This window comes from Hylobates moloch, unplaced genomic scaffold, assembly GCF_009828535.3.
Source record: "Hylobates moloch isolate HMO894 unplaced genomic scaffold, HMol_V3 SCAFFOLD_2, whole genome shotgun sequence".
Classification (NCBI taxonomy): Eukaryota; Metazoa; Chordata; class Mammalia; order Primates; family Hylobatidae; genus Hylobates; species Hylobates moloch.
Genome location: NW_026652277.1, coordinates 30,058,607 through 30,082,090, shown reverse-complemented (window position 1 = coordinate 30,082,090; position 23,484 = coordinate 30,058,607). Strand labels below are relative to the sequence as shown.

The window sequence follows — 23,484 nt, the reverse complement described above, 5'->3', positions numbered from 1 at the left end:
AGAATTTTGATAAGGGTGCAGAGGAAAGCATGTTCTTGGTTAATAGGAAAGGAGGCTTCATGACAACACAGCATCCTTCTAAGATGTGTTGCTCCAACTTTCACAATACATACTGTATTTTAAGTGGCCTGCTTCTTGGAGTGTATCTTCCTACTACACAAAACAACCATCATTAACATTTTCATTTACTTCCACCCTGTCATTTGTTCATCACATACTTTTAAAAACAGGGCTGTAATCATGTATATACATATATGAATAATTTTATATTGTACTTTTTATACTTACTGGCTTATCATAAACATTTTTCCATGTTGCTGGAGAGTCAGATGTGCTAACTTTTGGAATGTGCTTCTTATATAGATCTGCAACTATGTGGGACCAGCAAAGGTTATTGTTCAGTTGGTCACAAATGGAAAAAATATCCACCTGCATGCCCACAGCCTGGTGGGAAAACACTGTGAGGATGGGATCTGCACTGTAACTGCTGGACCCAAGGACATGGTGGTCGGGTAAGTAGGGGTATATGATGCTGTGGAAGGTAGGAACAGATAGAATATGGGATGCAGGAACTTAGAATGAGCAGGCCTCTTTCATTAGGGACCTTTCTGAGACCCTCCTGACCTCAAAAAAACTGTGGAAACTTGTGCTTTCATTTGTACTCCAAGAAGTAAGGTGACCACATGTCTGGATTTGCCTGAGACAGCCCAGTTTGCACCTGACCTAATTGTTTATAGCACCCTCTTCTACTCTTAAAGGTGGCCCAGTTTGGATGATCACGTATATGTGGTCACGTGACCTACAAGGTATTTGTGCCACTATTAATTTTTTTTTCTCCTAGAAATAAAGATAAGGACAAATTTAAAGAAACCTAACTATAGCAGAAATCATCACTTTATGTATATTTTTACATTCTTGATGATTTCTTCAGTGGATTTATAGTGTGAATATGTAGGGCTTTAAGTGAATGCATAAATATCATTTCAGCTCTCTGCTGCTTAGAAAGTATGCACAGATAAGAAGCCAAGGAATGCAAATTTATTTTGGCATTCGTTAGGCTTGAAATGTAAATAAAAAATGACATATTCATTTAAGGGTTGATCAAATAAAACAAGCAATTTTAATGAATGAAATTTGATAGAAGTAATTTCAATCCAAAAGAATTAAGTTTTTAAATAAGACATATTTACTGTGCTAAAAAACATATATTTTCATCTTCCTGATACACTAAAATAGCACATAGAATAATAGTATAGCACACAATACAAACTGATATGGTGCAATCAATAATTCTAAAAATTGTTGTTTTAAGTCTTTCTTTGGAAGTCCTCAAATGCAAAAGAAGAAATTTTTAATTTTGTTTAATTTTTAAAAACATTTTTCAGGGTTTTCTAATCCTGCTTTAAATAGTTTATGCTAAAATCCCAGTTAATCTGGGTTATTCACTCAAAAGAAAAGAGTTGTTTAAATCAACTGTAATTAAGCTGATGGTTGCATTTCAGTCTTTGAATTCCGATCAAGTTTCAAATTGGTTGTTATTTTGGAGGTTGTGCTTTCATGTTCCTAGGTATTTCTTTGTTTGACTGTAAAAATATATAAGTGTGAAAAACCTAGAGAGAGAGCTGTCTTTTAAGTCACTAAAATCGGATTCTTTTGATGTTAGAAAAAAAAAAAAGACTCTAGATTGAAGGAAGAAGCTTAAATTGATTTGAAAAATTAAAGTGTGCTTTATATGAACTTGTTTCAACATCCTCTTGAAAGACTGGTGTGTTTCCTGTTGTATGTCACAGTTCGTTCATCATGTGTTGTGGAATACCCTTCCAGTTCCTGATTGACCTAGGAGAGCTTTGAAATGCAGGCTAATTATCACAGTTTTAGACTAATTGATCACTTAGTGTTTCTGCAGATTTATTCCAGTAGGGTTCTGTCAGTTTGAAGTGTTTGGTTTCTTTGGTCTTGTTTAATCCGTTACAATCATATCCTTTAGAGGAAATTTTAGATTACGTTTTCTACCAATATTTATTATTATAAAAGCTCCACTGTGTGGTCTATAATTTGGTGTTTCTGTAGTTTGCTTTAGTAATCTTTCAGGATTTTAGAAAGAACTAATGGTTATTTAAATTGGAGACCTTAAAGCGGGAATAGAAGTAAATTGTCTCTAAGGAAAGTGAGGGATTCTTTCACTCTCTTGTAGTGCAGTGGGGTGTGGGCTCAGTAGTTGGGAGAACTCATCATTCATTCATTCATTCAACAAACATTTTGAGCATCTCAACTCCTGAATTTGATCATTATGTTGTCTGATTGTAGTACAGTGAGATTTTCTAACCCTATGTAATTTCAATGAGAAATTTAATCAAGATGCCACTTGAGAGTTACAATAGACTCAGTAGTCTTAACGTTTTTAGTGTTTCCTATGAAAAGTCAGTACTCGCTTTCTAATTTGATTTTTAGCTGAGAAATTTTTGCTTACAATGTTTCCCAAAATACACTATTTCCTTCATAATTCATTTGTTTCTATCTCTCTCTATATATACATTTTTAAGGTTTTCAATGTCAAAACTTATTGCATTTATGTAGAAAGAACATCATGATAGCATTCTGGAAACCAGAATTTTATTCCCAGTACTGTTGCTCTCAACAGAGGACTGGGGGCAAGTTACATGACTTCTTGGGGACCTTAATGTCTTCCTTCATAAAATGAGAGGGTTTCACTACAGAATCTTATCTTTAGGCCGTTTACATCCCCAGAATTCTAGACTGAACTAACATTACATAATATTATGAAATAACATGAGCAAACTTGCCACACACATATTTATGGTATGACATTGATTATTAGTATTTAGTTCTGACTTGTAGATAAGAGTATCACTTAGAAAAACTTAGGAAGATAGCCAAAGTTATGTCTTAGACTTGTCAATACTAGAAATGAAGCTAAGATAACCTGTTTTCAATAATACAGATTAGGCAAAGAGTATAGATTCACAAGCAAGGCACTAATCCAACATACCAAAAAAGATATCTAAAAAATGGCAATGAGAAGATAAATAACTTTTAAATTGTCAAAACCAAAAGAATTACTTTCTTTGGAGTGTTTATCTTCACCTTTCCCTCAGTATGAATTCTTAATAAACTTAGTTTCTACTTTCAAAAGGATTTTATCTATGTTATAAATATTCATGTTTTAAATAGCCAAGTCTTGATTCTGGTGTGATTGCTGTAATGTAGGGGATTTGTCATTTTAATGTTTTTTTAAGTTAGCTTTAATTTTGTCTTTTTTTTATTCATTTATATAATTAGCCTTTATTGCCTTTCTTGGTAAAAAATAATAATAATCTTAGTTTGGTGTTTTATTTTAAACCCTGAATATAAACAATTTGTTTCAACATATTTTAGTTCTTTGACATTTTTATTCCATGGAAAATATCTGCGTTCCTTGACTTTGCTTTAGGCCAGTTCACTTACCAGTAATCACCACACTCTCTCTGCTTTCTGGCAGCTCTGATTTAGAGACATGGAATTTTTTTTCCAATTAATACATATAGCATATACCAACTGGTAAGCACTAGGAGTGGATATATAAATATAAAAATACAGAGGAGAAACAAGGCCTTCTTAAGTGTCTGTTGTCCCCCTCTTTGTCCATGAGTTCTCGTCATTTAGCTCCCACTTACAAGTGAGAACATGCAGTATTTGTTTTTCTGTTCCTGCATTAGTTTGCTAAGGACAGTGGCCTTTAGCTCCATCCATGTTCCTGCAAAACATATTATCTTATTCTTTTTTATGGCTGCATAGTATTCCTTGGTATTTATGTACCACATTTTCTTTATTTATTTATGTTATTGTTGGGGAATTTAGGTTGATTCCATGTCTTTGCTATTGTGCATAGTGCTTCAGTGAACATTAACATGCATGTGTCCTTATGGTAGAATGATTTATATTCCTTTGGTTGTGTACCCAACAGTGGGATTGCTGTGTCAAATGGTAGTTCTATTTTTAGCTCTTTGAAAAATCACCACACTGCTACAAAATCAATGTGCCAAAATCACAAGCATTCCTATACACCAATAACAGACAAACAGAGAGCCAAATCATGAGTGAACTCCCATTCACAATTGCTTCAAAGAGAATAAAATACCTAGGAATCCAACTTAAAGGGGATGTGAAGGACCTCTTCAAGGAGAACTACAAACCCCTGCTTAATGAAATAAAAGAGGACACAAATGGAAGAACATTCCATGCTCATGGATAGGAAGAATCAATATCGTGAAAATGGCCATACTGCCCAAGGTAATTTATAGATTCAGTGCCATCCGCATCAAGCTACCAATGACTTTCTTCACAGAATTGGAAAAAACTACTTTAAAGTTCATATGGAACCAAAAAAGAGCCCGCACTGCCAAGACAATCCTAAGCCAAAAGAACAAAGCTGGAGGCATCACACTACCTGACTTCAAACTATACTACAAGGCTACAGTAACCAAAACAGCATGGTACTGGTACCAAAACAGAGATATAGACCAATGGAACAGAACAGAGCCCTCAGAAATAATACCACACATCTACAACCATCTGATTTTTGACAAACCTGACAAAAACAAGAAATGGGGAAAGGATTCCTATTTAATAAATGGTGCTGGGAAAACTGGCTAGCCATATGTAGAAAGCTGAAACTGAATCCCTTCCTTACACCTTATACAAAAATTAATTCAAGACAGATTAAGGACTTAAATGTTGGATCTAAAACCATAAAAACCCTAGAAGAAAACCTAGGCAATACCATTCAGCACATGGGCATGGGCAAAGACTTCATGACTAAAACACCAAAAGCAATGGCAACAAAAGCCAGAATTGACAAATGTGATCTAATTAAACTAGAGAGCTTCTACACAGCAAAAGAAACTACCTTCAGAGTGAACAGGCAACCTACAGAATGGGAGAAAATTTTTACAATCTATCCATCTGACAAAGGGCTAATATCCAGAATCTACAAAGAACTTAAATAAATTTACAAGAAAAAATCAAACAACCCCATCAAAAAGTGGGCAAAGGATATGAACAGACACTTCTCAAAAGAAGACATTTATGCAGCCAAAAGACACATGAAAAAATGCTCTCATCATCACTGGCCATCAGAGAAATGCAAATCAAAACCACAGTGAGATACCATCTCACACCAGTTAGAATGGCGATCATTAAAAAGTCAGTAAACAATAGGTGCTGGAGAGGATGTGGAGAAATAGGAACACTTTTACACTATTGGTGGGACTGTAAACTAGTTCAGCCATTGTGGAAGACAGTGTGGCGATTCCTCAAGGATCTAGAACTAGAAATACCATTTAACCCAGCCATCCCATTACTGGGTATATACCCAAAAGATTATAAATCATGCTGCTATAAAGACACATGCACACTTACGTTTATTGCAGCACTATTGACAATAGCAAAGACTTGGAACCAACCCAAATGTCCATCAATGATAAACTGGATTAAGAAAATGTGGCACATATACACCATGGAGTACTATGCAGCCATAAGAAAGGATGAGTTCATGTCCTTTGTAGGGACATGGGTGAAGCTGGAAACCATCATTCTGAGCAAACTATCGCAAGGACAAAAAACCAAACACCGCATGTTCTCACTCATAGGTGGGAATTGAACAATGAGAACACTTGGACACAGGGTGGGGAATATCACACCCCTGGGCCTGTGGTGGGGTGGGGGGAGGGATAGCATTAGGAGATATACCTAATGTAAATGATGAGTTAATGGGTGCAGCACACCAACATGGCACATGTATACATATGTAACAAACCTGCACGTTGTGCACATGTACCCTAGAACTTAAAGTATAATAAAAAATAATAAAAAATAAATCAAGTTTACAAGGGCAAAAAAAAAAAAACAGAAAAGAAAAATCACCACACTGCTTCCACAGTGGTTGAACTAATTTGCACTCCCACCAGCAGTGTATAAGTGTACCCTCTTCTCCCCAGCCATGCCAGCATGTTATCTTTTGACTTTTTAATAAAAGCCATTCTGACAGGTGTGAGATCTTATCTCAATGTGTTTTAATTTGCGTTTCTCTAGTGAGTTTTTTCCATATGTTTGTTGGTGGCATCTTTTGAAAAGTGTCTTAAACAGTCACTTATCTTTTAAAGAAACTTTTTAAATCAGAAGAAAGGTGTTTATATTTAACCACGTATTTATCATTCGCAGTGTTCTTCTGTTTCTTAGGTTAAAATTTCTATCTGGTATCATTTTCTGCCTCAGGCACTTCCATTTATTATACTGCTTATCTGATGCTGATTAATTCTTTCATTAGGTGTATGTCTTCATAGTTTTTTATTTTATCTTTGTTTTTCAAATATATTTTGAAGAGTATATAATTTTAGGTAGACAGGCCGGACGCGGTGGCTCATGCCTGTAATCCCAGCACTTTGGAAGGCCGAGGCGGGTGGATCACCTGAGGTCAGGAGTTCAAGACCAACCTGACCAACATGGAGAAACTCCATCTCTACTAAAAATACAAAATTAGCCAGGCATGGTGGTGCATGCCTGTAATCCCAGCTACTCAAGAGGCCGAGGCAGGAGAATCACTTGAACCTGGGAGGCAGAGGTTGCAGTGAGCCGAGATCGCGCCATTGCACTCCGGCCTGCGCAACAAGAGAGAAACTCCGTCTCAAAAAAAAGAATTATAGGTTGACAGTATTATTCTTTCACATCCTTAAACTATGTTGTTCCACTGTCTTCTGACTTGCCTTCTTTCCAAGAAGTCACCTGTCAATCTAATCTTTGTTCTTCTGTACATAATTTTTTTTTCTCTCTAGCAGCTTTTCAGATTTTCTCTTCCTCACTCATTTTAAGCAATTTGATTATATGGATATTAGCATAGTTTCCTTCATGTTTCTTGTGCTTGAGGTTCATTGAGATCCTTAGATCTCTGGGGTTATATATTTAGTACGTTTTAAAACTTTTTTGCCATTATTTTTTCAAATATTCTTTCTGTCCACTCCTCTTCATCTTCTTCTGGAACCCCAGTTGCACATATATTTGGCTATTTGAAATTGTCCCACAGCTCACTGATGATCTGTTTTTTAAAAAATCTTTTTTTTCTCTGTGTCATTTTGGATAGTTTTATTACTGTGTCTGCATGTTCACCAATATTTTTGTCTGTAGTGTCTAATATGTTCTTAATTCCATCTAGTGTATTTTTTCTTCTTAGGCATTGTAGTTTTCAATTTCTGTAGGTTTATTTGGGGTCCTTTTTTCTCATTATCTGCCGTGTTACTCCTTAACATACCAATGCTTTATTCTTTTTCTGATCATATGGAATATATAATAGCTATTCAATGTACTTGTGTACAAATTCTGTCTTCTGGATCTATTTTTCATTAGTTTTTGTCCTAATTATGAATTATATTTTTCTGTTTCTTTCCATGCCTGTTAGTCTTTTATTGGATGACAGGTATTTTGAATTTTGTATCATTGAGTCCTGGATTCCTTTTTTTTTTTTTTTTTGGTATGCTTTTAAATATGTTTGAGGATTGGGATGAAGTTAGATTTGGGAACAGTTTGATTCTTTCTAAACTTACTTTTAAGCTTTATCAGAGAGACCAGAGAAACCTTTACTCTAGGGTTAATTTGACATCATTACTAAGGCAGTACCTTTCTGAATTTTCAACCTGATGCTCCATGTATTACAAGATTTCTTGAACTATTCCAGCCCTGTATGTGTTACAATAACTTTTCTGCCTCCACCTCTATGGTGGTTCTTTTCCCAGCTTTGACGTATTTCCCCACACACAGCACTCAGCTGAAGACTCCAGTGGTCTCTGAGTGTATCTCTGTTTGCGGTTTCTTCCTCTCTGGTACTCTGCTTGTGAGTTTTAGCCTCCTTGGCTTCCTCCAGTATTTAACTGTGTCTCCTCAACCTCAGAGATTGCCAGGCTCTGTTGGGGTTCCTCCTTCCTGTGCTGCAGCCTGGGACTCTCTAGGCATTAAGCCAGAGTAATTACAGGATTCACCTTATTTATTTCCCTTTTCTTAAAGATTACTGTTCTGTGCTGCCTGTTTTCTAGTGTCTAAAAACCATTTCTTCATGTATTTTAGATATTTAAGGTTCAATCCAGTCTGCTTTACTCTATCGTTACCTGAAGCAGAAGACTGACTTCTGTACTGTTTCATTTGTTAACCAGAGTAAATCCTTCATAACTCACATAATAAATTAATAAGGATGATGTTTTTCTCACAGGGACTAGATTAGGAATATACATGAAAAGCATATTATTGACAGTAAAGTGTAAGGTGCTACACAGATGTTTATCATTGCTATTACCAAGGAAATAACCCCGTTTTCCTGCAGTTAGGGAAGTTCTATATGGGAGTAGGGCTGAAAGGGCCAAAAGATGGAGGTATTGTTTCTGAAAAACTGCCTGTGCTTCTATGCATATAAGTATGTCATGTTGCATATTTTTCTGTGCTGTATTAATTCATATATTCATTTATCAACAGATACTTATTAAACACTCATATGTCAGGCATTGTTCTAGGGACTAGAGATCTCTGCCTTCAAAGAGCTTGTTTTCTAGTGGTATATTTTCTGTTCTGTGTCTTAGCTATCCACTTTTTTCATCTGCCTGGACACATGACTTATTCTGTCTCTGGGCCTCTGGTATAAGTGCTCATTTCATTCTGCCTTATAACTCCTATTTTCTTCCCTGCTTTATCTGACCTTCCTACCTTAGCTTGTTCGTTCTTTCCTTCAATCCAGTTGTCATGAAATCTCTTTCTTTCCTCTGCTAATTTGTTTTCTTTGTTTCTGAGTAAAAGCCAGAGATCTGGCTCCCTGCTTACCTCTTGGAATTCTTTACTTACTTCTGACAACTTGCTCATTTCACTCCAGCTACATTGACCTCCTTGCCTTTGTTGTGTTTTGAAAACACTGGCATGGTCCTACCGCAGGAATTTTGCACTTACTGTTCCTTTTGCCACATTCATCATTCATATGTTCATGCCTTCCCCATCACTTCAAGTTTTTGCTCAGTCGTCATCTTTTTACTGAGTGTCCTTCCTGACCTCTCCCTACTTTAAAATGTTATGCTTTCTTCTACTACCTCTCCTGTTCCTCATTCCTACCTTATTTTTCTGGATAACACTTATTGCCTTCTAAATTGTATTGTATAATTTACTTGTTTCTTCTCCATTGTCATACTAGCATATAAATTCAGTGAAGGTAGAAATTCTTTTACTGCTGACAAAAGCATCTAGGACATTTCCTGGCGCTGATAAGGATCTGCATAAATATTTGTTGAGTGAATGAATCTCCTTGGTAAAGTCCTTTTTTGTTTGCCTGTTATATTTATTGAACAGACTTGTTTCATGTACTTTAATTTCAAAAGTGAATGGCTGGAACATTTTATATATTTTCTTATAAATCATTTTCATTGCTTTTTAAGCTTATCACATATTTTGTTTTATAAATATGTAGCCTTCGTGAGATATAAGATTCTCCATCCCTGTTTACATGTATACTTAGATGACAACTCTGATGGTCATAAATAATTCCAACCTTATAGATAACTCAGGAGAAGATGAGATTATAGATAGACTTTAAATCCCATTCAGAAACCCAAGGACGATTCAAAAGGAAAATAATCATTCCCAAATATAATACTTCTCTTATTCTTCAGAAGTGTTAGTATTATATTTTTAATTTTTAATTTTTAATACAGCTCCCATAGAAAATACTTTAAAATGAACCCAGTAAGACTTCCTCATTAAGACATATAGACACATATGCTCCCACTCCCTTAATCAAATTTGGAAGTCAAATAAGCTCTGAAAACCAAAACATTCTTCCAAGTTTATCGCAGACTCATTTGGTAGTAAAAACCAATCTGACCTGATGTGTAGCTGTTTATAGTCTTTATCTTTCCATTTGGTGAGTCCAATTATATATTTCACTGCAGAAATACTAACGTGTTTGACCACATTGTGTGCCCCAGACCTGCTTAGAGTATTATGTAATATGCGGTATATGCCATATATTGCCTTTCTAACATCAAAAATACCCTAAATTCTGAAATGCATCTAGCCCCAAGAGATTTGTATAAAACATTGAGGGCCTGTGTATTTTTTTTAAATTTACAAGTGAAGCCAGATTCCCTAGACATTAAGTGTCTAACTTTTGGTTGTTGTTGCTGCTACTGTTACTATTTTTTCTCCAGCTTCGCAAACCTGGGTATACTTCATGTGACAAAGAAAAAAGTATTTGAAACACTGGAAGCACGAATGACAGAGGCGTGTATAAGGGGCTATAATCCTGGACTCTTGGTGCACCCTGACCTTGCCTATCTGCAAGCAGAAGGTGGAGGGGACCGGCAGCTGGGAGGTAAGCATCATTTTCCTGGCCTTGCTCCTCCAAGGGGCCCAGGCTTTGGTTTTCATCTGTATGAATTATATGTTCATCTGCATCCCTTCCAGTCTCTTCCCCACACTGCTGTCACCTTTTCGCTGCTCAGAAACCTTTGATGGCATCCTGCTACTTCTAGGATAAAAACTATAGCTCCAGAGCCTGTTATACAAAGCCCTCCTTCTCTGGCCCCAGCAACTTTCAGCCTCATCTCCAGACCACCTTGCATCCTCCTCTCGCCATCTCTGCTCTCTGAATAACTGAGGCATATTTATACCTTTATATGTGTCTTCGTCTACCAAAAACACCCCACCGTTTCCATTTCACCCTCTCGAAAACCAATGCAGAAATCAAGACTTTGTCCAAAGAACGCCTCTGTTTTACCTTCCCCAACTCACCTTATTATAAGGCATTTTTCTTTCTTTGGGCTCTGCAGACACATTATAAACTATTATCTTTATCATAAAAATTGTATGATTTTCCATTTTCTTGCCTTTTCTCAAATTTTTTTTTCAACCCCATTCCCTGTCCCACCACATGCCCCATTTCTACTTTTGTATTTTGTCCTTTACTCTGGCCATCCAGTCACCATCTCATACTCACGTGATTCAAAACCGATTACCAGGTTTCAACTAAATATACTCCATCTTCTGATACCCAGACTCAAAACCTTCCCATTTCTCTGACTCCCTCTCCTCGCCTGTGCTGCGAGGCTGTGGTGCAGCCATTCCGTGCTCTCTGGCATTCCACACTATATTCCATTTTCATTGTTCCACTTATGGTAGTCTTCTCCCTGGTCTCTGTCCCTCCCCACTTCTAATCAAGTTTACATCTTGTAGCCAGATAGATATTACTGAAGTTCTGTATCTTGTTGCTGCTCGGTGTCTCCGTTTTGCCTACAAAATCCAAATTCTGTAAGTTGGCTTTTTGGATCTCCCAAGAGCTGGCCCCAGGCTGCATTTCCAATCTGTTTCCCATTTTGCCCCTTCAGGTCAAACTCTACTACTTAGTAGGAGCACCATGATTTCTCACGTCCCTGCCTTGGCACATTCTTTCTATTTTTGCTCTCTCCTCTTCCTGGAATGCCTTTATCCACTCTCTTGTATGAATGTGTTCAAATTCTGCCACCTTTTTGATATTCAGAGCAAATGCCTCTTCTGCTCCAAAGCCCTCTCAACTCTCTCCTCCTTTGAAATCCCACATCACTTCATTTGTAACTCTCTTGCAGTACTTGTCTCTTGAATCACTACCTTTTATGATATTATAGCTTAATTATGACTGTATCCGTCAGCGTGAAAACTCCAGCAGGAGGGAAGGAACCAGATGTCACTGAGTCATTCAGTTCCTTCAGAAGTTGTTTTTGAGTACCTACTATGTGCTAGGCTGTCTGCTTGGCACTGTGGAATGAGCTCAATCCCTGTGCCCAAACAGCTTTTGGAATAATTTGCACACTTCTCAATACAGCTGGTGACTAGTAGGGTTATTCAATTCCATTCCATCACATCCTGTGTGCCTTTAACTCTTATTGTAGGGAGGAAAGGGAGAGGTGGGGGGAGGACAGGAGAGGAGGGAGGCGATCTGATACATGGAAGAGAGTTTTTACTGTAATCTGGAGAAAATGCAGGTCTTCTTTGATGCCTTTCATATTGGATGACATAAATGAGGCTGTTTTTAACATTTTATTAGCAATATATTTTTATTGTAAGTTTACATTATTTGGGCTTTATAAAAGCATGGTCTTTTAAATGTTCACACTTCCTTGGGCATGAATGGACTGTGCTGTATGGCCCTAGATCGGGAAAAAGAGCTAATCCGCCAAGCAGCTCTGCAGCAGACCAAGGAGATGGACCTCAGCGTGGTGCGGCTCATGTTTACAGCTTTTCTTCCGGATAGCACTGGCAGCTTCACAAGGCGCCTGGAACCCGTGGTATCAGACGCCATCTATGACAGTAGTGAGTACTTCACTTCCAACAGGGGGCACACCAAGAATAGACTTCCAGCCCTGCCCTGCCATTTACTTGCTAGCTGAGTCCTGGGGTAGGTAACTCGATCACTTTAAGCCTCAGCTTTATCATCTGTAAAATGTGAATAGGAAAATCTAGCTTGAAAGGTTGATGTCCAGGTTAAATGAGATATTTTAAGAGGGGCTCAATACATGTAATTCTTTTTCCTTTGATGTACATTTTTTAGTCTTTTACATGAAATGTCACATCTCATCTTATTTATGAATGTCTTGCTATAAAGATATACGGTTGATACTTTTAGAAGGGAGAATAATCCCAATTTTCTTTGGTGGTGGAGGGGCTCTGGAAAGAAGTTAATAAAAGGCAACTATTATTCTTACCCATTTTCTTTCCCATATGTTGCTAGCTTTATCAAGAGAGAAACTTGAAGTTAAATGAATGAGTAGCATAGATAGCATGTGACTTCAAAATCCTATTTCAAGCCGGGTTTGGCATCATGCCCTGTAGTCTCACCTACTTGGGAGGCTGAGGTGGGAGGATATAGAGTTTCAGCCCAGCATGAGCAACATAGTGAGACCCCACCTCAAAAAAAAAAAATATATATATATATATAAATTTATAGTTCCTAGGACTTTTAAGAGTTTTACAGTAATCTTCAGCATTTACCATGCAACTTTCTTGTTTGATTATGCATAGGATTGATTAGACAGATATTTCCAAAAAGCCTGCAAGCATAGTACTCAGACTCATTGAAAGTTTATAGAATTTGGCCTGTGTGGCAAACTCCATGCTCCAAGTACAACAACTAACTGAATTCTCTAATTTAAACAAGTTTGAAGGGAAGTGAAAGGTTATAAAATGATACAGACTCATACCACAGAATCACCTTAAAATGCAGCTGTTGGAGAAAAAAAAAAGGAAGCTTTATGCTATTACCACAAGAAAGTTTTGCCTCTTCACCACACAGAATCCTAATTTAGTTTGGGAAAAAGAAACATAACATCTCCATTTTCCTTACCTGTAAAATAGAAGGTAGTAAGTAGTTTAAGAAAACTGTACTTTTCCTAAAGTTTTTAGGACTCTTGTAAGTTATGATAATAGCAGAATCATAGAAATAAATTTGGAATTGAAGTCTTGACCTCATTGAAAACCCAGAAATCAATTAGCTTGGTACTTCCCAATACATCAGAAAAGCTCTTTCTCTTTTTCTATCAGTCTCTCTGTGTTAGAGGGAGAAACAAATACCTATTCCTTTCTACCTCATTTGTTTTGGTGATCATAAATGACCCATGCCCAAGAAGTGTTCCGAGAACTTCAGAAGCCATTCTTGTTTTATTTACTTTGTTAGTGAAAGCATGTATTTAAGCTTTGTTTTGGTCGTGTGTGCTAAGGGGAGGGTCCTACCTAAAGGACTGTCTTGTTGAGCTGAGGATTAATCGTATTATTTGTTGTTTTTCCCCTGTGAACAGAAGCCCCCAATGCATCCAACTTGAAAATTGTAAGAATGGACAGGACGGCTGGATGTGTGACTGGAGGGGAGGAAATTTATCTTCTCTGTGACAAAGTTCAGAAAGGTAAATACATTCTCTGATCTCTGATCTCAAGAGGTGAATTACAATTCTGAGTGTGTCTGTGAGTCACATTTCAGCAGTGGACAAGAAACGTCCCTCTGCTGCCATAGAAAGTCTTAAAAAGCATTTACGTTTTACCTCTTCCAAATGTAAATTGTCTGTGTTATTTTTTCCTAAGTCAACTAATTCACTTTTAGATTTCCCACGGAAGTAAAAAGAAATAAAATCGTGATAATTATAATCAGTGACTTTCAGTATCTTTATACATTAAAATTAATATCTGTACTTTGTTAAACAAAAATAAATAATAGCCCATTCTTGACACACATACAAACACACACACAGAATAAATAATGTTTTACATAGTATTAAATTGTTTTTATTTTGCAATGCTTTGATATAACACTGAGAGAACTTCTCTGAACACTTCCACAGATGCGATGTTAACTAAGAAAAGGAAAGAAAACAGGGAATACAGGGAAATTCTCAGAGCACTTTTCTCTCACAATTTTCCCTTTGTGGAAAAGTTCTTGGCATTTATCTTTCATTAGATAAATTACAACATTGATAGATTAGTAAAAGCTGAGGAAAATGTGTTATTTTCTCAAACTGCATTCTTTCTTTTTTTAAATAAAATGATAGTTGGAAAGTGTAGTATAATAAATATCTATTTACTACAGGGTGAGCATTTTCAAAGTAAGCAGATACCTAACTGAAAATATAAATAAGTAAAATAAATCAATAAAAGACATGGCTTTTAAAAAAATTACTATGTGAGATTAAATGCTCTGAGGTATATAGTCAGAAAAAAATGAGATCAGATTTTAAAGTAAACACATATATACTTATCCAAAAAAATTTACAGGCCAGGCATGGTAACTCATGCCTGTAATCCCAGCACTTTGGGAGGCTGAGGTGGGAGGATTGCTTGAACCCAGGAGTTTGAGGCTGTAGTGAGCTATTATCATGCTTCTGTACTCCAGCCTAGATGACAGAGCGAGACCCTGTCTCAAAAAAAAGAAGTTGACACTTTCTCTGCCTACACTAGTGTCAGCTTTCTTCCAATCCACTCTGTCCAAGTAATACTCATTTGCAGATTCCCGGGTGTACATACTGTGAGTAAACACAATCTGAGTACCTTTATTTGTAAATGAGATCCTTAGTCATCATCATTACATTGGAATGGCTTAGTAAGAAACGTCTTGTACTTGGCTTAAAGAATCTCAATAACTAGGTCCAGTGTAGTCCTGCCTGAAGGCAAAGGAGATTTTAAGATGTTTTATCAATTCCTAGTATTTCTAAAATTCTACTTACATAGAAATAAAAACTTTGTTTCATAAGACAATAGTGTGGCCCTTTCTATGAAATGGAAAGTGAAGCCAGGAAGATGCCAACCTAAGTTATATTGTCACATTTCTGTAGAAGTAAATAGAGTCCCTGACTAGAGTGTGCAATTTAAGCATTGCATTTTAATTAGAAGGGACCTGATCATTATAGTATTTTGACCAATTACTCAATATGAACTAAGAGACTATTATAGTGAGACAGTTTAATAGTGTGTTAAGAGCCTGGACTCTGAAATTATACTGTCTCTGTTCAAATCCTCGTTCCTCCAAGTACTAGCTGTTCAGCCTTGGATAAGTACTTAACCTGTTTGGACCCCGGTTTCTGTTTTGCAAAGTGAGGATAATAATAGTACCCATCTACATCACAAGGTTGTGGTGAGGATGAAATCAGTTAATATGTGTATATATGAAGCACTTAGAATAGCATCTACCATACATTAATAGTAGAACTTATATAAGTTAATTATTTTTATGTACATCTATATATTGAATTGCATTGCCTCGTTGGATTCTAATATTCTTCCACCATCATTCATGTTTCTCAGGATTGGCTTAAGGATAGAGAAGCAGTAAGGTCAAAGATTAAAAGAAAATTCAGGTTAACTAGGTAAATCCTGTATTCTGTCATTGTGAATGAAACTTGGGGCACATTACTGTGGTAAATAATGAAAAAAGTCAGTAATTTGTGAAGATTTTAGAAGACTTAACATTTTGATCTTGTTTTTTAAAAGTGTAAATAGATAGTAGGTAGAATATTAAACCAGTTTTATTTTTCAGCATGTTTATAAATATTATTACACTATGTGAAATTACAGACTTCAATGTGATTGTTTGCAGATGACATCCAGATTCGATTTTATGAAGAGGAGGAAAATGGTGGAGTCTGGGAAGGATTTGGGGATTTTTCCCCCACAGATGTTCATAGACAAGTAAGTGATTCATTATTATTATTATTATTAATCCTTATTATTTTTAGAGATGGGATCTCACTCTGACACCCAGGCTGGAGTGCAGTGGTACAATCACAGCTCACTGTATCCCCCAACTCTTGGGCTCGAGGGATCCTCCTGTCTCAACCTACCAAATATCTGGGACTACAGGCATGCTATCATGCCCAGCTAGTTTTTTCATTTTTTTTTTTTTTTTGTAGAGATGATGTCTTGCCATCTTGCTCAGGCTCGTCTTGAACTCCTGGACTTAAGCGATTATCCTAGGTTGGCCTCCCAAAATGCTGGGATTATAGGCATGATCCATATTATTATCATCATTTTACACTTTCTGCCTTATTGAAATTTAGTACTTAGCTTCCATCTATAAAAAGGAAAAATCATAAATATTTAACTTCCATAAAACAGTACTATTTTTAAGACTCATGCAGGTCATCCAAAAAAGTTACCTACTGTAGAGTTATGGGCAAGGTTCTGTTAGATCGTTTGCTCTGAGATGTTGGCAAGATATTTAATTGCTGCCTAATCCCCTAACCCATAAGACAGTGCCCCACAGGTCCTTTAATGAAAATGTTTTTAAGTGTTCTACCAAAGTAATTATGATGAGACCTATTTTATGATAACACCTAATTATGATAACACCTTAAAAGGGTGTTCTAGGAGTCATCTTCTAATTGAAGCTGATGTTGTCCTGTTAAATGAAGATTTCCCAATGGCAACTGATTAAATGACTAACAGATGATAATGCTGAGCCCCCATCTTAATGATTATTCTCCTATTTACAAGTAATCGAAGAGTGTTATGTTAACAAAAAATTGGAAACAATCCAAGTATTCATCAGTAAGTGGCCAGTTAAATTATGGTCTATCCTTTTGATGAAATATCATGTAGTTATTCAAAAGAATGAGTACTCTGTGAACTAATATAGAAAGATCTCAATTATACAGTGTTAAAATATTTTAAAAGATGGGTGTAGAACAAAGTGTGTGTAGAAATGATTCTATGTTCATGCATAAAGAAATTCTGGAAGGATAACTAAGAAATTAATAACAGTATTTACCACCGGCTGGTATACTGTAGGAACTGCATGGATGGGGAACAAGAATGTCAAAGAGAATACCGTTGTATGCCCTTTTATATTTTACAAGATCTTTATCCCTGTGAATATATTACATAGTCAAAAAATCAAACTGAAAAATGCTGAAATCCATAACATACCACCAAGAACTAATGTGTTATGATGCCAATGTAAGCAATGTTTAGTTTCTTCTCTTCATCACTGGCCTGTAGCCATCTCTCTCTTTCCATACCCAGTCTTTCTGATGTTGCTATAAATAATCTTGGAGGCTTTTAAGGCTGCTTTGGAAAAGAAAGTGTATGCAGTGAATTTTATAAGCATGATATTTACAACTAGAAGACATTTTAAATAGACAAATGAAATAATAAAGCTTCATAGCACAGCGTTTTGATTTTACAGTAGCAATTTCGTAAAAATGTATCGGCATAGAATTCTGAGTTCGAAACTTTCTCCAGGACACGGTGTTTTTTAGTACACTGTGTCTAAACATTGGGTATAAAGAAAAGCATAAGGAATGTGTTTAATGAGTAGCATTACTGCAAAAAAAAAATGTAGTCCTACACCAACATGTGGTTCTTCGTATCCTGCAGTTTGCCATCGTCTTCAAAACTCCAAAGTATAAAGATGTTAATATTACAAAACCAGCCTCTGTGTTTGTCCAGCTTCGGAGGAAATCTGACTTGGAAACTAGTGAACCAAAACCTTTCCTCTACTATCCTGAAATCAAAGGTAAGTCAGTTGTTTAAAATCTTATGGTCATATTTTATTTTATTTTTTGTTTTGGTTTTTTTTTTTTTTTTTTGAGACAGAGTCTGACTCTGTTGCCCAGGCTGGAGTGCAATGGTGCAATCATAGCTCACTGCAACTTCGAACTCCTGGCCTCAAACAGTCCTCCTGCCCCAGCATCTCAAATAGCCGGTACTACAGGTGTGTGCCACCATGCTAGGCTAATTTTTTTTTTTGTTTTACTTTTAATAGAAATGAGGACTTCCTACGTTGTCCAGGCTGGCCTTAAACTCCTGGCCTTAAGCAGTCCTCCGGCCTTGGCCTCCCAAAGTGCTGGGATTATAGGCTTGAGCTGCCATGTCTTGCCATTGTGCTTGTTCTGAGAAGAGGACAAGCTAATTAGAAAAGATGAGTTAGTCACCTTTGAACAGCTTTCTACTAACAGGTCCCTGGATCTATGGTGCTTATTTTTAGAGGAGACAGTAGTATATTATTTTGAGGTCATGGAATTAGTCCAGCTTTTTAAAATAATGTTATTTTCACCAAGCTTGTATGAGATTTAGACATTGAGAATTTGTCTTTGAATTTGAAAATCTAACATTTATTGACTAACTCAGAGTTCAAGCAGCTGAGATGAAAAAATCAGGCTTGCTATTTAGGAGAATCAGCCAGTTAGTCAACCAGCCTCAGGCGGTGGAACAGAAAACTTTGCCAACATGCACTGCAAAACTATGAAAATGAATGAGGCATCATTCTTTTCTCTCACAAAAGGTGATTTAAGAAAGGGCACTCATAGTTTTCTTAAATAGTTATAATGTAAATTATGATTTTAATAAGTACCAAAAGTGAAGCATCCATAAAAATATATGAGAATGTTGAAGAGAGAGCCCTTGGTCCCTTTATTCTAAAGCAGCCTCCAAAAAGAAGGCTTCATCAAGGAGATATCATTTGGCCCTCAACATTTGGGGTATATTTCAGCAGTTGGGTGTTAAACGGAGAAGGAGAGGGTTCTCTAGGCTTAAGTTACTTGAGGAGCTTAAAGAGAGAGGTAAACACAGTTAGTGTTTATGCAGAGGGAAACAAGTGTTCTGAGCACTCGGATGGACACGAAGGCCAATGTAGGTAAGGAAGGCCAGGGCCAGGCTAAAGAGGGCTGTGAGTGGCAGCTTAAGAATTTTGCATTAATTCTGGAGAGGGATAGCCAGGCCTGCCTAGGTTTGAAATGATGGCTCTGACTTCCTTATGTCACCACTAAGGGTACCATTTAGGAGGCAGATGATGAGTCAGAAGAGTAATGCAAGAATCCAAGTGAGAAACGGTACAGTTAGTAAAGGTCCTAGTGCCAGGAATGAAAGGAGATGGTGGGCTCAAGAGAGAGTGCAGTGATACTGTGTTACAGTGATACTGCCAAGAGGGCCTAGAGGTCGGAGGTGTAGGAGAGACGGGGAGTCATAGATGGGTCTAAGACTCCCTGACCAGGAAGCTTGTGATGTGGTTGACTTGATGAAAGGAACAAGGGAGCAAAAGTAGATTTGGGTGGGAAAAGAGGGAGCTCAGAGTAAAACATGTTATATTTTGGGTCCCTGTGGGAAAGTCAAGTTAAGTTCTTAGTAGGCAGATCAAAAGGCAGAACTGGAACTCAAGAGAGGACAGGGTGAGAAATTTAGCATTAGAATCATCTCAAAATGAGATATAACAGGCACCAACTGAGTCATCATTCAAAGGTATTTCTTAAACTAGAGTCCACTGACCCCCAAAGAGTCTGTGGATAGAAATGTACTTTAATATCATCAGCTTCTTTTGTAATCCTGTTTCGTATTTTACATAGTGAAAACCATGATTCTGAGAAGAGATCCATAGAGTTCACCAGACTGCAGAAGGGGCTGTGGCACAAACAGAATTAGAAACCCCTCAGTTGGAGGGAAGTGAGACTGGGAAGGGTGGTCAGTAAAATGATTGCCACGGGGCACCCAGATCCTTGCTGAGGTTGGAAACCGCAAAGGTGCAGCAGCAACAAGCCACATGGGTGGGTGTTGGCTCCTGTGAGAGCAAGATGTGATAGGTAATCTTTGAAGAAGGCTTTCCTTTCCTAGAATTCGTGCTGCCACAGGAGCGTTTAGAAAACGGTTCTGCAAGTTCTTGTTTTTTTTCTGAGGTTGTGGCCTCTCCATTGTTTGGTCAGATTTGTAGTGCACTCTATATCCTGGTGGTTTGAAAACACAGTCAGCACAATAACTTTTCTTTCTTCACATGAGATTTCATACAAAATCCCAGTGTATGGACATGGTAGGCTTTGGTTAAAATAGGGGTGAAGGGCCCTGCCAGCTCGGCCTTCCGAGAGGCTGTCCCACCTCTCCTTACTTCCCTGTCAGGAGCTGCCGGAGGTCTTTTGAATGCTTCTGCCTACACAAAACGATGTGAAAATCACTGCTTTAATTTAAACACCGTTCTTTAAAAGTAGACACAGAAGAAAAATATGCATAATGTTTTTAGACTTTCTGAGGAAAAAAGTAGATTTCTTCTCCAGAAATATGTCTTCAAATAATGTCAGTTTTTGCTAACACAGAGAATCATGAAGAAAGAAAACCCAGGTTACCTTTATGTGTATGAACCTAGAAACATTCAAAGCTCAGCCTGGTATCTAGGCTGCCTGTCTCCCTTTCCCAGTGGTATCTATGCCTCAGAAAAGTATGTTATAGTGGGGGCATGTTCAGGTGATTACTTTAATGCTTCGTTATCATAGTAGGAACTATCCAATGCAGGGATTAGAGAATGGGGTCACCTGAAAGTTCAAAATTGCACCTGTATGCTTCATGCACCTACCTTCCAGGCTGTCATTGATTAAGAGCTTCATACAATACAAAGTATAAGAACTGTCTGGGGAAATACTTACCCATTGAGCTCTGAAGGAAAGAATGGACAACATATATCTATATAAGGACAACAAATTACTTTATTCTATAGAAACCTTCTGGATTATTAAAAACTCAAGATAATAGGACCAAGGAGAAATAATCTGACCAGGCATTATAACTGGTCAGAAAAGTGGTAGGCCATTTAGCATTAGAGTAAGTAAATAGAAATGGATCCAAACTGTACAACCCAGGGAAACATTGTATACATTTCTCAGAAGTCACTGAACACACTTTCCCTTACCCCCAGTCTCTGTAGTCATTCCCTATCTCATTGCCTAATTTTATATTCTTCATTATTTTTATCAATATGTAAACCTGTCTTATCTATTTATTTATGGGTCTATTGTCTTCCTACCACCCTGAGTACAAAGAATCTTCTTTAGGTCATAGACCATCTAGAACAGTATAGGTTGCATAGAAAATGCTCATTAAATATCTGTTGACTGACTTATTGATTGACCAGCCAAGCTGCCATCCTCATCTATAAGGCTAGTAATATGTTGGGTATCATCAGGTAAGACATTATACATAAATATAAAACATTATACAGAACCAGCCCTGAGCTCTGCATCCTCTATGGTCATCAACATTGTACTTCACAAAAAATTCTTGGAGATGGTTGGGTCCAGGGGAGACAATTGAAATAATCAAGAGAAGGATGATTGGCAGAGGAGGAAGATAGTTGAGGAACTGCTGTACAAAAGCAAAAAAAAAAAAAAAGACCATAATGATTTTTCAGTCTGAAAGATGGAGATTAGGGATAAATAATCTTTAAATTATGAAAGGTATGGCCAAGATAAATGCACGCACCTTTACTGGTAAACTAAAACCTGAAAAGTGAGAATGAGGTACTTTTAAGGCACATGCACAGGAATAGGTAGCAAACACTAGGAGATTATCCATATTTGTGAATTGAACTATTATCTAAAGTCATCAACTGTTATGTAAAGTCACTGATTATTAAAGTCACTGGTTATTATTATACAAAGCTATTTTGGAGTGTTTTCAAAAGAATGACAGCCTAACATAATGAAAACATCACTGCACTTTGAGACTGATCTTGACTCCATTCTGACCTCAGATAAGTCACCTAACCCCTCCTAGCTTCAGTTTCCTCTCCTGCAAAAGGAGAACTTGTAGTAAGTGGCTGCTTCAGTTCCTTCTAAAATAGATTGATGTTTCATAGTACATCCCATGGTGCCATTGTCAAAAGCAGACCACAAGGATAAATGATCCCTTGAATATGGGGTGTGAAAGTCTCCATATTCAATTCTGTGGAGATTCAAACAGCAGGTTCTTTTATAAAGCTTATGTGGAATGTTCTGTATCAGTTTCTTGTCGTTGGAATCTTACTGGCTGTGTTATAATTAATATTTTGCCCTTAAAATTCCCATTCTACAGTGAAATACAGCCAATAAATATCTCTCTGCTTTAAAAGGTAAAATGAATACATAGAAAATACTAACTAGTCTCTTTGCTTGAATCCATGTCAATAGATAACATTTATTTCTGAAGATAAATAAGTTGCCTGCTTCCCTCTTGTGTTTCATATGTCTGCAGTGAACAGTAATGAGTATAGCTGTAAATTAGTTATGATATAACTGATGGGGAAATTATAAATCTGAACCTAAAAAATATTTGATAAGGAAGTCAAAGTTTCTCCACTTCAAGGACATCCCCTTCTAGTGGAAGCATATTTTTCTCAAAATTTGGCAACCTTGGGTTTTTTTTTTTTCCTAGGAAGTCTGGAGATGCTCAGCTTTTAAACAACTATTAAAGTGTACTTTGTTACCCTACTTTCCCCTGCTTCATCTTTCAACTGCAGTTAGATGATCATGAGATAATCAGTAAACAGAGACCTTCTATGTAGCCCTAAGATGACTGAAACAACCACAGCATTAGAAATAATCGAAGCTCTTTCTGAACGTAAGCATGACAAAACTGACATTGAAGAATCAGAAACAGAATAATTGTTAAGGGTTCAGCTGCTGATCAAAAAAAAGAATACCTCGTTGACTTTACTTAATTTGAAAAAATGAAATAAAACTTCCTTAACTTCTCCAGCCCAAAAAAAGAGAAGAAAGATATATGATAGAAAAAGAAGAGAAAGAAAAGGAAACAGAAAGGAGAAACAAGAACACAGTAACACCACATAGGCAGTAACGGAACTCGAAAGGGCATTGGGGCTGGTGAGAAGCACAGATAGTGAGAAACAGAAAGATGAAAACAAAACAAACAAAAAGAAAAGCAATCAGAAGTCTCAGAGGGCATCACTGTATTGTAGTCAAATAGTGATCATAGACTTTTAGCCCCCATATCTCATCAGTCACCAGAGGTTACAGATCCCTTGGTTACTGTTTTTCTGGCATCCACCCCATTTTTATTATCCTGGTGACCACTAAGGAATGGGCCTCCATCACTTATGTCTGCACTGTCTCTGCCTCTCACTTTGACTCTTTAGTATGTCCCACACACAAGTAAAAGATGAACTTCCTAAAATACCATCCTCTACACATTATTTCC

General features: G+C 37.0%; 1 protein-coding gene across 7 annotated transcripts in view; it reads left to right on the top strand.

Moving 5' to 3' along the window:
- The window catches only part of NFKB1 (nuclear factor kappa B subunit 1), a 117,258-nt gene that overhangs the window by 66,447 nt on the left and 27,327 nt on the right, over window positions 1-23,484 (top strand). For all 7 annotated transcript variants that reach the window (XM_058432630.1, XM_032177572.2, XM_032177496.2 and 4 more), the window contains 6 exons: window positions 364-512; window positions 10,230-10,393; window positions 12,208-12,366; window positions 13,848-13,952; window positions 16,133-16,224; window positions 17,911-18,049. In XM_058432630.1, coding sequence (XP_058288613.1) covers window positions 364-512; window positions 10,230-10,393; window positions 12,208-12,366; window positions 13,848-13,952; window positions 16,133-16,224; window positions 17,911-18,049 — 808 coding nt within the window. The remainder of the gene's footprint in view (window positions 1-363; window positions 513-10,229; window positions 10,394-12,207; window positions 12,367-13,847; window positions 13,953-16,132; window positions 16,225-17,910; window positions 18,050-23,484) is intronic.